This window comes from Centropristis striata, chromosome 23 (genome assembly GCF_030273125.1).
Source record: "Centropristis striata isolate RG_2023a ecotype Rhode Island chromosome 23, C.striata_1.0, whole genome shotgun sequence".
Lineage (NCBI taxonomy): Eukaryota > Metazoa > Chordata > Actinopteri > Perciformes > Serranidae > Centropristis > Centropristis striata.
In genome coordinates, this window is record NC_081539.1 from 57,260 (window position 1) to 71,302 (window position 14,043).

The 14,043-nt window shown below is 43.7% G+C and overlaps 1 protein-coding gene and 1 long non-coding RNA gene across 2 annotated transcripts; both read right to left on the bottom strand.

Annotated features, from left to right (window-relative positions):
• Window positions 1-183: 183 nt before the first annotated feature.
• LOC131962131 (transmembrane protein 200C-like) lies at window positions 184-3,652 on the bottom strand. The gene is made up of 4 exons (XM_059327097.1): window positions 3,534-3,652; window positions 3,232-3,454; window positions 2,909-3,048; window positions 184-2,211 (listed from the first exon to the last, which is right to left on the bottom strand). Exons 1-4 carry the CDS (start codon window positions 3,635-3,637, stop codon window positions 1,254-1,256), a joined length of 1,425 nt encoding a protein of 474 aa, XP_059183080.1. The 5' UTR covers window positions 3,638-3,652; the 3' UTR covers window positions 184-1,253.
• On the bottom strand, window positions 184-5,144 carry LOC131962132 (uncharacterized). The gene is made up of 2 exons (XR_009389911.1): window positions 3,804-5,144; window positions 184-837 (listed from the first exon to the last, which is right to left on the bottom strand). It is a non-coding gene; the product is annotated as an uncharacterized LOC131962132 (long non-coding RNA).
• Between the last annotated feature and the right edge of the window lie 8,899 nt (window positions 5,145-14,043).

Genomic DNA, 14,043 nt, shown 5'->3' on the forward strand with positions numbered 1-14,043 from the left:
TTTTAGTTTTTGCTCCAAATTTTGTTCATCCTATAATATGGTGTTTTTCTGTAATTTCTTGATAAATTATGTGATAATATTTATAAACAGACTATAACTGGGACATTTTAAACATTTTTAGACATTTTGAAACTTGAGTCTTCTGAGATGTTTGATGTGATGAAGTGAAGCTGAGACACAGAGGAACTTCATGTGCTTTATTATTATTACTGATGCAGTCAGAGCCATGACAGCTGATTGGACGGTGAGAGGCCTCAGCTGATTGGACGGTGAGAGGCCTCAGCTGATTGGACGGTGATGTTCTGCTTCATGCTGATGAACGTTAATGTGTGAAACATTTCACAGTGTTTATAAAATAACAGGAACATTCTGCAATAATTCATTAATATTATAAATTCATTTTAACAATTCTACAGTTCAAAAAACTTCTGATGGAAGAAACACGTTCAGAGTTAAAGGACCCATCTGTCTCCCTGTCTGTCTCCCTGTCTGTCTGTCTGTCTGTCTGTCTGTCTGTCTGTCTCCCTGTCTGTCCGTCTGTCTCCCTGTCTGTCTGTCCCTCTGTCTGTCTGTCTGTCTGTCTGTCTGTCTGTCTGTCTGTCCTCCTGTCTGTCTGTCCCTCTGTCTGTCAGTCTGTCTGTCTCCCTGTCTGTCTGTCTGTCAGTCTGTCTGTCTCCCTGTCTGTCTGTCTGTCTGTCTGTCTGTCTGTCAGTCTGTCTGTCTCCCTGTCTGTCCCTCTGTCTGTCTGTCTGTCTGTCCTCCTGTCTGTCTGTCTGTCCTCCTGTCTCCCTGTCTGTCTGTCTGTCTGTCAGTCTGTCTGTCAGTCTGTCTGTCTCCCTGTCTGTCCCTCTGTCTGTCTGTCTGTCTGTCCTCCTGTCTGTCTGTCTGTCTGTCTGTCTGTCTGTCCTCCTGTCTGTCTGTCCCTCTGTCTGTCAGTCTGTCTGTCTGTCTGTCTGTCTGTCTGTCCTCCTGTCTGTCTGTTCTCCTGTCCTCCTGTCTGTCTGTCTGTCTGTCCTCCTGTCTGTCTGTTCTCCTGTCCTCCTGTCTGTCTGTCTGTCTGTCTGTCTGTCCTCCTGTCTGTCTGTCTGTCTGTCTGTCTGTCCTCCTGTCCTCCTGTCTGTCTGTCTGTCTGTCCTCCTGTCTGTCTGAACTTTGTGCTGGAAGACTTTATTGCTACAATCAGAACCAACAAACACTTCATAGTGTGATGTCATTAAAAAGTCACATGACTTGTGCTGTCAATCACCAATCAGCTAGCTCCTGATTGGCTCCTGCTGGTCCTGGTCCCGCCCCTGGCCACAGTCCACCTGCGACATCATCCTCAGCTTCTCCCTGTTGGAGTACTTCCTGTGTGATGTCGTCACGTCGGTCGACTCGAACGACTCGTCCTCGCCGTGCGTCAGTTTACTGTAACCCGCGGCAACGCCGGCGGTCGGCAGGCTCCGCCTCCTGCAGGGCGGGGCCGGCGTGGAGGAGGAGGAGGACAGGAGGTGGGACAGGGAGGACAGGGACATGTGGGAGGGGCTGAGAGAGGAGAAGGAGAGGAGGAGCTCCCTGTGGAGGTGGGAGGAGCTACAGGGCGGCGTGGAGGAGCTGAGAGGAGGAGGGAGACACACCCCCTCCCCCACCCCCCTCTCCCTCCTCCGCCCTGTCGCGGCCCGGGCAGAGTGGCGCCGGCGGGGGGAGGCGGGGCGGGGGTGGGGCCGCGGTAGCGTGGAGGAGCCGAGCACCTCCTTCTGTGGGGAGGTCCAGGCGGCGGGGAGGCGGAGTCTGTGGGAGGAGGCGGGGGAGGGCGGAGCCTCAGGCACCTCCCGGTAGATACTGAACACCGAGTCTCCTCCCCCGTCCCCTCCTCCCCCGCTGCTGCCGGGCAACGGTTGCCGTGACGACTGGCCGGCGGGGGGGGGGCGGCCGCCCTGCAGCGAGGCGGGGTACGCCCTGGGCTTCGCCTCCAGGCTGCGGGACTGGACGTAGTTGACGAGGCCGTTGAGCGGGTTGGTGGCGGCGGAGGAGCGGCGGCCGGCGGCGGCGCCCGGCGCTCTACGGAGGCTGTGCAGGTCGATGACGGTGGAGTAGATGTCCCGCAGGTTGATCACCTTCGTCTTCTTGTCGCGGTTCTCGTGCAGGACGGCGTTCGCACAGATGAAGAGGAAGATCCCGATGCCCATGATGAGCGGACCGAAAACCTTCAGCCGGTCAGAGTACAGATACCTGCAGGGACACAAACCAGCCAATCACAGCCTCTCCTGTCCTCTCCTCTCTGCTCCGTGTAAACAGCCTCTCCTGTCCTCTCCTCTCTGCTCCGTGTAAACAGCCTCTCCTGTCCTCTCCTCTCAGCTCTGTGTAAACAGCCTCTCCTGTCCTCTCCTCTCAGCTCTGTGTAAACAGCCTCTCCTGTCCTCTCCCCTCTGCTCTGTGTAAACAGCCTCTCCTGTCCTCTCCTCTCTGCTCCGTGTAAACAGCCTCTCCTGTCCTCTCCTCTCAGCTCTGTGTAAACAGCCTCTCCTGTCCTCTCCTCTCAGCTCTGTGTAAACAGCCTCTCCTGTCCTCTCCTCTCTGCTCTGTGTAAACAGCCTCTCCTGTCCTCTCCTCTCAGCTCTGTGTAAACAGCCTCTCCTGTCCTCTCCTCTCTGCTCTGTGTAAACAGCCTCTCCTGTCCTCTCCTCTCTGCTCTGTGTAAACAGCCTCTCCTGTCCTCTCCTCTCTGCTCTGTGTAAACAGCCTCTCCTGTCCTCTCCTCTCAGCTCTGTGTAAACAGCCTCTCCTGTCCTCTCCTCTCTGCTCTGTGTAAACAGCCTCTCCTGTCCTCTCCTCTCAGCTCTGTGTAAACAGCCTCTCCTGTCCTCTCCTCTCAGCTCTGTGTAAACAGCTTCTAGAAGAACCTGAACGTGTTAATAAATCGTCTCACCTGTCTAAAAAATCCTCCAGAAAGCTTTGTGGAAGTTGTCGGGTCGTCCCGTTGATGCTTTCTGTCTGGTTTAAACCTTCATCTCCTCCTCCTCCTCCTCCTCCTCCTCCTCCTCCTCCTCCTTCTTCCTCTCCTCCTCCCTGGAAGCAAAAAAAGACACATATTGACCCAAAAAAAACGACAAGCTGACCATGGGAAAGACAAAAAAAAAAAAAAAAAGACACAAATTGACAAAAAAAAGAGGTAAAATCAGAGAAAGGGTTAATCAGTCGTGTCCAGTCAGCTGATGGAGCTGCTGTGCTGTGATTGGCTGCTGAGGTCACCTGAGCGTCAGCAGGAGGGGGCGTGGAGCCGGCGGTGGACACGGAGGCCATGGCGGCGCCCTCCCGCGGCGCGGCAGCGCTGAAGAAGAGTCCGTCCCGCGGCCAGTAGCCCAGCGCCGCCATGACGACGCCCACCAGCAGCACCAGCACGCCGAGCGCCGCCACCAGGCCGGACACGGAGAACAGCTGCAGCTTCCCCTTCACCACCACCACCTCGCTGCGCCTGGGGGCAGGAAGTGACATCACACACAGGACGTGACATCACTGGGCCAGCGGTGTGTGTGTGTGTGTGTGTGTGTTACCTCTTCTTCTTGCTCTTCCTCTGGTGTGTGTCTCTGTGTTTGTGTGTCTTCAGGGAGTCTTGGCGCCGAGCGTTGATGCGCAGCAGGCCGCCGGTCGCAATCATCACCAACCGCCAATCACACGCAGGCTCACAGGGCTAAGCCCCGCCCACCACCACCTCACCTGGACTCAGTCACCAACTTCCTGTCAGAGGGACAGACAGGTCAGAGAGAGAGACAGGTGAAGAGAGGAACAGACAGGTGAGAGACAGACAGGTCAGAGAGAGAGACAGGTCAGAGACAGACAGGTGAGGAGAGGAACAGACAGGTGAGAGACAGACAGGTCAGAGTGAGAGAGAGACAGGTCTGAGACAGACAGGTGAGGAGAGGAACAGACAGGTCAGAGAGACAGACAGGTCAGAGAGAGAGACAGGTGAAGAGAGGAACAGACAGGTGAGAGAGAGAGACAGGTGAGAGGGACAGACAGGTCAGAGAGAGAGACAGGTGAAGAGAGGAACAGACAGGTGAGAGAGAGAGACAGGTGAGAGGGACAGACAGGTCAGAGAGAGAGACAGGTGAAGAGAGGAACAGACAGGTGAGAGAGAGAGACAGGTGAGAGGGACAGACAGGTCAGAGAGAGAGACAGGTCAGAGACAGACAGGTGAGGAGAGGAACAGACAGGTGAGAGGGACAGACAGGTCGGAGAGACAGACAGGTGAGAGGGATAGACATGTGAGGAGAGGGACAGACAGGTGAGAGGGACAGACAGATCGGAGAGAGAGACAGGTCAGAGACAGACAGGTGAGGAGAGGAACAGACAGGTGAGAGACAGACAGGTGAGAGGAATAGACACGTGAGGAGAGGGACAGACAGGTCAGAGGGAGAGACAGGTCAGAGAGACAAACAGGTGAGAGGGACAGACAGGTGAGAGACAGACAGGTCAGAGAGAGAGACAGGTCAGAGACAGACAGGTGAGGAGAGGAACAGACAGGTGAGAGACAGACAGGTCAGAGAGAGAGACAGGTGAAGAGAGGAACAGACAGGTGAGAGACAGACAGGTGAGAGGGACAGATAGGTCAGAGGGATAGACATGTGAGGAGAGGGACAGACAGGTGAGAGGGACAGACAGGTCGGAGAGACAGACAGGTGAGAGATAGACAGGTGAGAGGGACAGATAGGTCGGAGAGACAGACAGGTGAGAGGGATAGACATGTGAGGAGAGGGACAGACAGGTGAGAGGGACAGACAGGTGAGAGGGACAGACAGGTCGGAGACAGACAGGTGAGAGGGATAGACATGTGAGGAGAGGGACAGACAGGTGAGAGGGACAGACAGGTCGGAGAGACAGACAGGTGAGAGGGATAGACATGTGAGGAGAGAGACAGACAGGTGAGAGGGACAGACAGGTGAGAGGGATAGACAGGTCAGAGAGACAAACAGGTGAGAGGGCCAGACAGGTGAGAGACAGACAGGTGAGAGACAGACAGGTGAGAGACAGACAGCACCTATCAGTATTTAAATCTCTTTTATGAACCTACTTTTTATTTTTCATTAATCTTTTTCAAACAAAATGTCAAAACTTCACAGACGACCTTTGGCTGTAAAATGTCCTCAGCTAAACTAGGCTAAGCTAGCCTAGCTTAGCTTAACTAAATTAGGCTAAGCTAGGCTAAGCTAAGCTAAACTGCAAATGGCTCATTAAATCAGTTATCGATAACTGATTTAATATCTAACTGATCTAACATTAGCGTGCTAACACATAGTTAACATTAGATTGCTAACACATAGTTAACATTAGATTGCTAACACATAGTTAACATTAGATTGCTAACACATAGCTAATATTAGATTGCTAACACATAGCTAATATTAGATTGATAACACATAGTTAACATTAGATTGCTAACACATAGTTAACATTAGATTGCTAACACATAGTTAACATTAGATTGCTAACACATAGTTAACATTAGATTGCTAACACATAGCTAATATTAGATTGCTAACACATAGCTAATATTAGATTGCTAACACATAGCTAATATTAGATTGATAACACATAGTTAACATTAGATTGCTAACACATAGTTAACATTAGATTGTTAACACATAGTTAACATTAGATTGCTAACACATAGTTAACATTAGATTGCTAACACATAGCTAATATCAGATTGCTAACACATAGCTAATATTAGAGTGATAACACATAGCTAATATTAGATTGATAACACATAGCTAATATCAGATTGATAACACATAGCTAATATTAGATTGCTAACACATAGCTAATATCAGATTGCTAACACATAGCTTATATTAGATCGCTAACACATAGCTAATATTAGATTGATAACACTTAGCTAATATAAGATTGCTAACATATAGCTAATATTAGATTGCTAACACATAGCTAATATTAGATTGATAACACATAGCTAATATAAGATTGCTAACACATAGCTAATATTAGATTGCTAACACATAGCTAATATTAGATTGCTAACACATAGCTTATATTGGATTGCTAACACATAGCTAATATTGGATTGCTAACACATAGCTAACATTAGATTGCTAACACATAGCTAATATTAGAGTGATAACACATAGCTAATATCAGATTGATAACACATAGCTAATATCAGATTGATAACACATAGATAATATTAGATTGCTAACACATAGCTAATATCAGATTGATAACACATAGATAATATTAGATTGCTAACACATAGCTAATATCAGATTGATAACACATAGCTAATATCAGATTGATAACACATAGATAATATTAGATTGCTAACACATAGCTAATATTAGATTGCTAACACATAGATAATATTAGATTGCTAACACATAGCTAATATTAGATTGCTAACACATAGATAATATTAGATTGCTAACACATAGATAATATTAGATTGCTAACACATAGCTAATATTAGATTGATAACACATAGCTAATATTAGATTGATAACACATAGCTAATATTAGATTGATAACACATAGCTAATATTAGATTGCTAACACATAGCTAATATTAGATTGCTAACACATAGCTAATATCAGATTGCTAACACATAGCTAATATTAGATTGATAACACATAGCTAATATTAGATTGATAACACATAGCTAATATTAGATTGATAACACATAGCTAATATTAGATTGATAACACATAGCTAATATTAGATTGCTAACACATAGCTAATATTAGATTGATAACACATAGATAATATCAGATTGCTAACACATAGCTAATATTAGATTGATAACACATAGCTAATATTAGATTGATAACACATAGCTAATATTAGATTGATAACACATAGCTAATATTAGATTGATAACACATATGCAGGCTGGTAGTTCTGCATCTTTAACCAGAAGGGGCGGGGCTTAAAGCTGCTCTGTGTCTATTCATCAGTATTGATCAGCATCTGCTAGTTTTGATCAGTATTTATCAGCATCAATTAGTATTGATCAGCATCAGTTAGTATTGATCAGCTTCTGTTAGTATTGATCAGCTTCTGTTAGTATTGATCAGCATCTGTTTCTGTTAGTATTGATCAGCATCAGTTAGTATTGATCAGCATCTGTTAGTATTGATCAGCATCTGTTAGTATTGATCAGCATCTGCTAATATTGATCAGTATTGATCAGCATCAATTAGTATTGATCAGCATCAGTTAGTATTGATCAGCTTCTGTTAGTATTGATCAGCTTCTGTTAGTATTGATCAGCATCTGTTTCTGTTAGTATTGATCAGCATCAGTTAGTATTGATCAGCTTCTGTTAGTATTGATCAGCTTCTGTTAGTATTGATCAGCATCTGTTTCTGTTAGTATTGATCAGCATCCGTCAGTATTGATCAGCATCCGTTAGTATTGATCAGCATCCATCAGTATTGATCAGCATCTCTTAGTATTGATCAGCATATGTTAGTATTGATCAGCATCTGTTTCTGTTAGTATTGATCAGTATCTGCTAGTATTGATCAGTATCTGCTAGTATTGATCAGCATATGTTAGTATTGATCAGTATCTGCTAGTATTGATCAGTATCTGCTAGTATTGATCAGCATATGTTAGTATTGATCAGTATCTGCTAGTATTGATCAGCGTCTGTCAGTATTGATCAGCGTCTGTCAGTATTGATCAGTATCTGCTAGTATTGATCAACATCTGTCAGTATTGATCAGCATCTGTTTCTGTCAGTATTGATCAGCATCTGTCATTATTGATCAGTATCTACTAGTATTGATCAGCATCTGTTAGTATTGATCAGTATCTGTTAGTATTGATCAGCATCTGTTAGTATTGGTCAGCATCTGTTAATATTGATCAGCATCTGTTAGTATTGATCAGTATCTGTTAGTATTGATCAGCATCTGTTAGTATTGATCAGCATCTGCTAATATTGATCAGCATCTGTTAGTATTGATCAGCATCTGTTAGTATTGATCAGCATCTGTCAGTATTCATCAGCATCTGTTAATATTGATCAGCATCTGTTAGTATTGATCAGCATCTGCTAATATTGATCAGCATCTGTTAGTATTGATCAGCATCTGTTAGTATTGATCAGCATCTGTCAGTATTGATCAGCATCTGCTAGTATTCATCAGCATCTGTCAGTAATGATCAGCATCTGTTACTATTGATCAGCATCTGTTAGTATTGATCAGCGTATGCTAGTATTGATCAGTATTGATCAGCATGTCAGTATTGATTAGCATCTGTTAGTATTGATCAGCATCTGCTAATATTGATCAGCATCTGTTAGTATTGATCAGCGTATGCTAGTATTGATCAGTATTGATCAGCATATGCTAGTATTGATCAGTATTGATCAGCATCTGTCAGTATTGATCAGCATCTGCTAGTATTGATCTGAATTGGTTCGTGCTGTAATCGTGTTCAGAGGAAATCAATCATCACTGCAGAATGCGGCTCATCGGCTCTGATCAACAGAGAAACACAAACACAGAACAGAATAAAAACAGAATCAGATCTCACTGTGGGAGCTGCAGCGGTCGCTTCATGTCTCTCCTCTTTTCTCCTGGTGTTCATCATCATCTTCCTCCTGCTGCTGCTGCTGCTCTTTAAATCTGCCGTCCTCTCATCCTCTCTCTCTCCCTCTCTCTCTCTCTCTCTCTCTCTCTCCCTCTCTCTGTCTCTCTCTCTCTCCCTCTCTCTCTGTCTCTCTCTCTCTCTGTCTCTCTCTCTCTGTCTCTCTCTCTCTCTCTCTCTCTCTCTCCCTCTCTCTCTCTCTCTCTGGTGGTTCTGCAGTGGTTCAGTGTTGCTGAGTGTAAATGAATTTCCTCCTCCAACAGAGAGAGAGACGAGTTCCTCCCACTGACACCACACTACCTGTCTGTCTGTCTGTCTGTCTGTCTGTATCCCCGACCGGTCTGCCGCTGCATTACACACGTCTGCATAAACCAGTCTGTCTGTCCACCTGTCTGTGTGTACAGTTCAATGTGTCCTGAACTCAAACAGACCCTGAAGGATCCTGACTGAAGCCTGTTTCCACCTGCTGTTGGCTGAATATTATCTTGACTGTGATTGGCTGAGCTTCGGTCCAAGCTGTTATAAAATAAAATACCCTCTGAACCAATCACATCGTCTAGAAACCATGAAAACAACTGAGATTTACAGACCATGTGTGTGTTGGGAGTTGTCAGTCCGTCAGCGGGGAAATGTTTCTATGTAAATAATGAAAAACAGAAATCCAACTCACGGTGACTGACCAAGTCAAAAAGACCCATTAAATTAAACTATATGTTAGCAAGCTAATATAAGCTATTTGTTAGCAAAATAATGTTAGAAAGCTAATGTTAACTATATGTTAGCAAGCTAATATTAGCTATGTGTTAGCAAGCTAATGTTAGCTATGTGTTAGCACGCTAATCTTAGAAAGGTGGTGATCAATACTAGCAGATGCTGATCAATACTGATGAATAGACACAGAGCAGCTTTAAGCCCCGCCCCTTCTGGTTAAAGATGCAGAACTACCAGCCTGCATATGTGTTATCAATCTAATATTAGCTATGTGTTATCAATCTAATATTAGCTATGTGTTATCAATCTAATATTAGCTATGTGTTATCAATCTAATATTAGCTATGTGTTAGCAATCTAATATTAGTTATGTGTTAGCAAGCTAATGTTAGCTATGTGTTAGCAAGCTAATGTTAGCTATGTGTTAGCACGCTAATCTTAGAAAGGTAATGTTAGCCATGTGTTAGCAATCTAATATTAGTTATGGTTTAGCAAGCTAATGTTAGCTATGTGTTAGCAAGCTAATGTTAGCTATGTGTTAGCAATCTAATGTCAGCAAGCTCAATTTTTGTCATTTTTTCAGTTTGTAGTTCTGCATCTTTGAACTCTCTGAACCAATCACATCGTCTAAAAATACGTGAAAACAACTGAGATTTACAGACCGTGTGTGTGTTGGGAGTTGTCAGTCCGTCGGCAGTGAAATGTTTCTGTGTAAATAACAAACTTCTCTTTTAACGTCAGAAATCCAATCACGGTGACCGACCAAGGTAAAAAGACTACAAAGATGGCGGCAAAAACGAACAAAGAGAGCGTGCAGATTTCTGTCAGTACGAAGTACAAGTACACGAGTGTAGTATAAGTACAAGTAGTTGAGCAGCACCGGCAGGAGCTCGTCACGGCGCCCCCTGCTGGCGGGGCAGGAGCTCGTCACGGCGCCCCCTGCTGGCGGGGCAGGAGCTCGTCACGGCGCCCCCTGCTGGCGGGGCAGGAGCTCGTCACGGCGCCCCCTGCTGGCGGGGCAGGAGCTCGTCACGGCGCCCCCTGCTGGCGGGGCAGGAGCTCGTCACGGCGCCCCCTGCTGGCGGGGCAGGAGCTCGTCACGGCGCCCCCTGCTGGCGGGGCAGGAGCTCGTCACGGCGCCCCCTGCTGGCGGGGCAGGAGCTCGTCACGGCGCCCCCTGCTGGACGAGTCATCAAAAGCAGCTTTTAACACTTTATCAGGTGCAGGGTGTACCTAAAAAAGTGGCCTCTGAGTGTATGTTTGATAATAGCAGCAACCTGCCAGATCCACCTGAACATGTGACTTCAGGTTTTTTTTATATATATATGTTGTTTATCTTTATTTTCAGGAAACATAAACAGTTTGTCTGACTGATTCAAAACAGCTAAATAAAAACATTTACATTTAAAATAAACAAGTTTGAAATATCTCCCCCTGTCTGTCTGCCTGTCTGTCTGACCCGTCTGTGTTTCTGTGGAGCAGCAGTGGGGGATTCTGGGATGCTGCTGTTGCTAGGAGACAGAGGCAGAGCAGCTCAGTTTGTCCCTGCTGAGACTCTCCGCTGCTGCATTCTGGGTAATGTAGAGGATTAAATCCTGCAGTTTGTCTGTTTCTGTTAAACGTGTCCCACCTGATGTTGGACATTGTGTGGGAGTCCCTCCGATGGACTCGTCCCTCCGATGGACTCGTCCCTCTTATGGACTTGTCCCTCTTATAGACTTGTCCCTCTTATGGACTTGTCCCTCTTATGGACTCGTCCCAGCGATGGACTCGTCCCTCTGATGGACTCGTCCCTCTGATGGACTCGTCTCTCCGATGGACTCGTCTCTCCGATGGACTCGTCCCTCTGAAGGACTTGTCCCTCTTATGGACTTGTCCCTCTTATGGACTCGTCCCTCCGATGGACTCGTCTCTGTGATGGACTCGTCCCTCCGATGGACTCGTCCCTCCAATGGACTCGTCTCTCTGACAGGCAGCTGTGAGACAGACAGGGAGCTGAGACAGACAGACAGCTGTGAGACAGACAGGGAGCTGAGACAGACAGACAGCTGTGAGACAGACAGGCAGCTGTGAGACAGACAGAGAGCTGAGACAGACAGACAGCTGTGAGACAGACAGGGAGCTGAGACAGACAGACAGCTGTGAGACAGACAGGCAGCTGTGAGACAGACAGGGAGCTGAGACAGACAGACAGGAATCAGACTTTTTCTCATCAGAAACTTTATTAATCTCAAACAGAAACAGATTATTTTTTCATTTCTCATAGACTTCTATACCGTCCGGTGGATTTAGCTCCGCCCCCTTTATAACAGCCACTGTGACATCACGAAGGGGGCGGAGCCTCCCAGCAGGATTGGCAGATACAAATATATATAAAGTTTAAAATAGATTCTATAGATTATACAGCAGAAAACAATAGACTCTCTTCATAATAATAATAATACAGAGAATAAAATTAAAAATATAAACTCTGAAGATTATTTCAACACAAACCGACCAATCACAGCGAAGGAGGCCACATGTTGGATGATGTCACCGACAGTCCTGAGTGTTCCAGGTGATGACATCACTGTGATGTCATCGTCCTGTTTATGAGCCCTTTAAACTTTAAGACTGAAGCTTTTCATTAAAAACTAAAATCTTTGTTATTATCTCATTAAAGATGCTTTTGGGTTAATTATGAATAAGACATGTTTGTGTTATTTTTGTAGGTAATTTGGTCTTTTTTGGTCATTTTGTGTCATTTTGTGTCTTTTTTGTCATTTTGTGGGGTTTCTCAGGTAATTTGGTGTCTTTTTTGGTAATATTGTGTCTGTTTTTGGTAATTTTGTGTTTTTTTTAGGTAATTCTTATTAAACAGTGACTTTAGATTGTATATGTTATAAAGGGTAAAAAAAAATGTATTTTTGCGATCAGCTGTACCATGTTCATGAGAATCACACACCAATGTGAGTGACACACACATTTTACTACGTTTCTATGTATAAATCGTTTCTGTAGAGTGGTATCGGCGGCCTCGAGCGAAGTTTACAAATTTATTTTTTGACAAATTTTTCTCTCCCTCTGCACTCTAAAAAAGACAATTAGACTATCAAAAAGAGACATGAAATTATCAAAAAAGACAACAAAATGAACAAAAATGACCAAAGAAAGGACACAAAAAGGCCAAAAAAGGCATGAAATGACATTTAAAATTATCAAAAAGAAACAAAAGACCAATGAAACTAAAAAAAAGGACCTAAAATATACAAAAGAGACACAAAACGACCAAAGAGAGACAAAAAAATACATAAAATGACCCCCAAAAATGATCATAAAATTATCAAAAATAGACACGAAATAACAAAATGTATTTTTTGACAAAATTTTCTCTCCCTCTCCACTATAACGATGATGTCTACAATGTAGCCTCCATAGGGTAACATCGGGGGATTTTTTGGTGTGATTTTGCCGAATAATTTGAAAACCGTTTGGTGAAACCCTTGTCATTGCCGAGCAGGTCCATTTGATACCTTTTTAAGTTATGTAAAATGACCAAAAAAGACACTAAATTACCAGATAAGAAACCAAATTACCAAACGAAATTATGTAAAATGACCAAAATAAGACATTAAATTACCAAATAAGACATCAAATTACCAAAAAATTATGTAAAATGACCAAAAAAAACTACATTTCTAAAAAAGTCATAAAAGCTTTGTAATATAATTATTTGTTTCCAAATTTATTTTTTGACACTTTTTTCTCTCCCTCTCCACTCTAGCGATGATGTCATCACTCTAGCCTCTCCATAGGGTAACATTGGGGGGATTTTTTGGCGTGTTTTTGCTGAATAATTTGAAAACCGTTTGTCGAAACCCTGAGAATAGTCACAGCACACTTGTCATGGCCGAGCTGGTCGATTTGATACCTTTTTAGTGTTTGTGAGACCAAAACTCGACAGAAAAACAACACAGAAGAAACGGAAGAATTAAATCTAGGATTAAGCCCCGTGGCTCTTTAAACCACACTCAATTTAAAAAAAACTTTCTTGAGAGTTTTCACATTATGAGCCTCTTTTTAATTATAAGACTTTATTTTTATTGCAATTAAAAAAAACATTTGTGGGTTGTTTTTGGTAATCTTGTGTCTGTTTTTTGTCATTTTGTGTTTTATTAGGTCATTTTGTGTCTTTTTTGGTAATATTGTGGCTCTTTTGGTCATTTTGTGTCTTTTTTTTGGTCATTTTGTGTCTTTTTTGTTATAATGTGGGTTTTTTTAGGTAATTTGGTGTCTTTTTTTTGGTAATCTTGTGTCTGTTTTTGGTAATTTTGTGTTTCTATAGGTCATTTGGTGTCTTTTTTGGTAATTTTGTGTCTTTCAAGCACACTCAATAAAAAAACTTTGAGGGTTTTCACATTATGAGCCTTTTTTTAATCATTAAAAAAATTATTAAAGGTCATCAAAAGGACAAAATGAGACTTTTTATTATTTCTGTTTGTTTCTTCAGTAGACGAGCTTATATTAAAATATATCCCTAATTAGTAATAAACTGGAAATGTAGAAATTCAAAAACATTTTGTGGAGATCATGAACGTCTTTGGTTTTTATGATTCAGCTGTTTTTTTTTTTATTTTTTATTTTCTTTAAAATAATTTAAGTTCACAAACGTCACATTTAAGGTCCACCTGAAGGTCTCCAGCCTCTGAGGGACTTTAACCCCGCCCCCTCCGGTGAGGAGGCGGAGCCTGACAGGTGTTCTC

Bases quoted from the DNA above. Each gene is read 5' to 3' on its own strand.
- LOC131962131 (XM_059327097.1), bottom strand. From the start codon at position 3,637: ATGATTGCGACCGGCGGCCTGCTGCGCATCAACGCTCGGCGCCAAGAC. The intron at 3,455-3,533 runs GTAACACACACA...TCCTGCCCCCAG, and splicing joins AGGAAGAGCAAGAAGAAGAG to GCGCAGCGAGGTGGTGGTGG. The intron at 2,212-2,908 runs GTGAGACGATTT...GTGTCCCTGCAG, and splicing joins CTGGAGGATTTTTTAGACAG to GTATCTGTACTCTGACCGGC.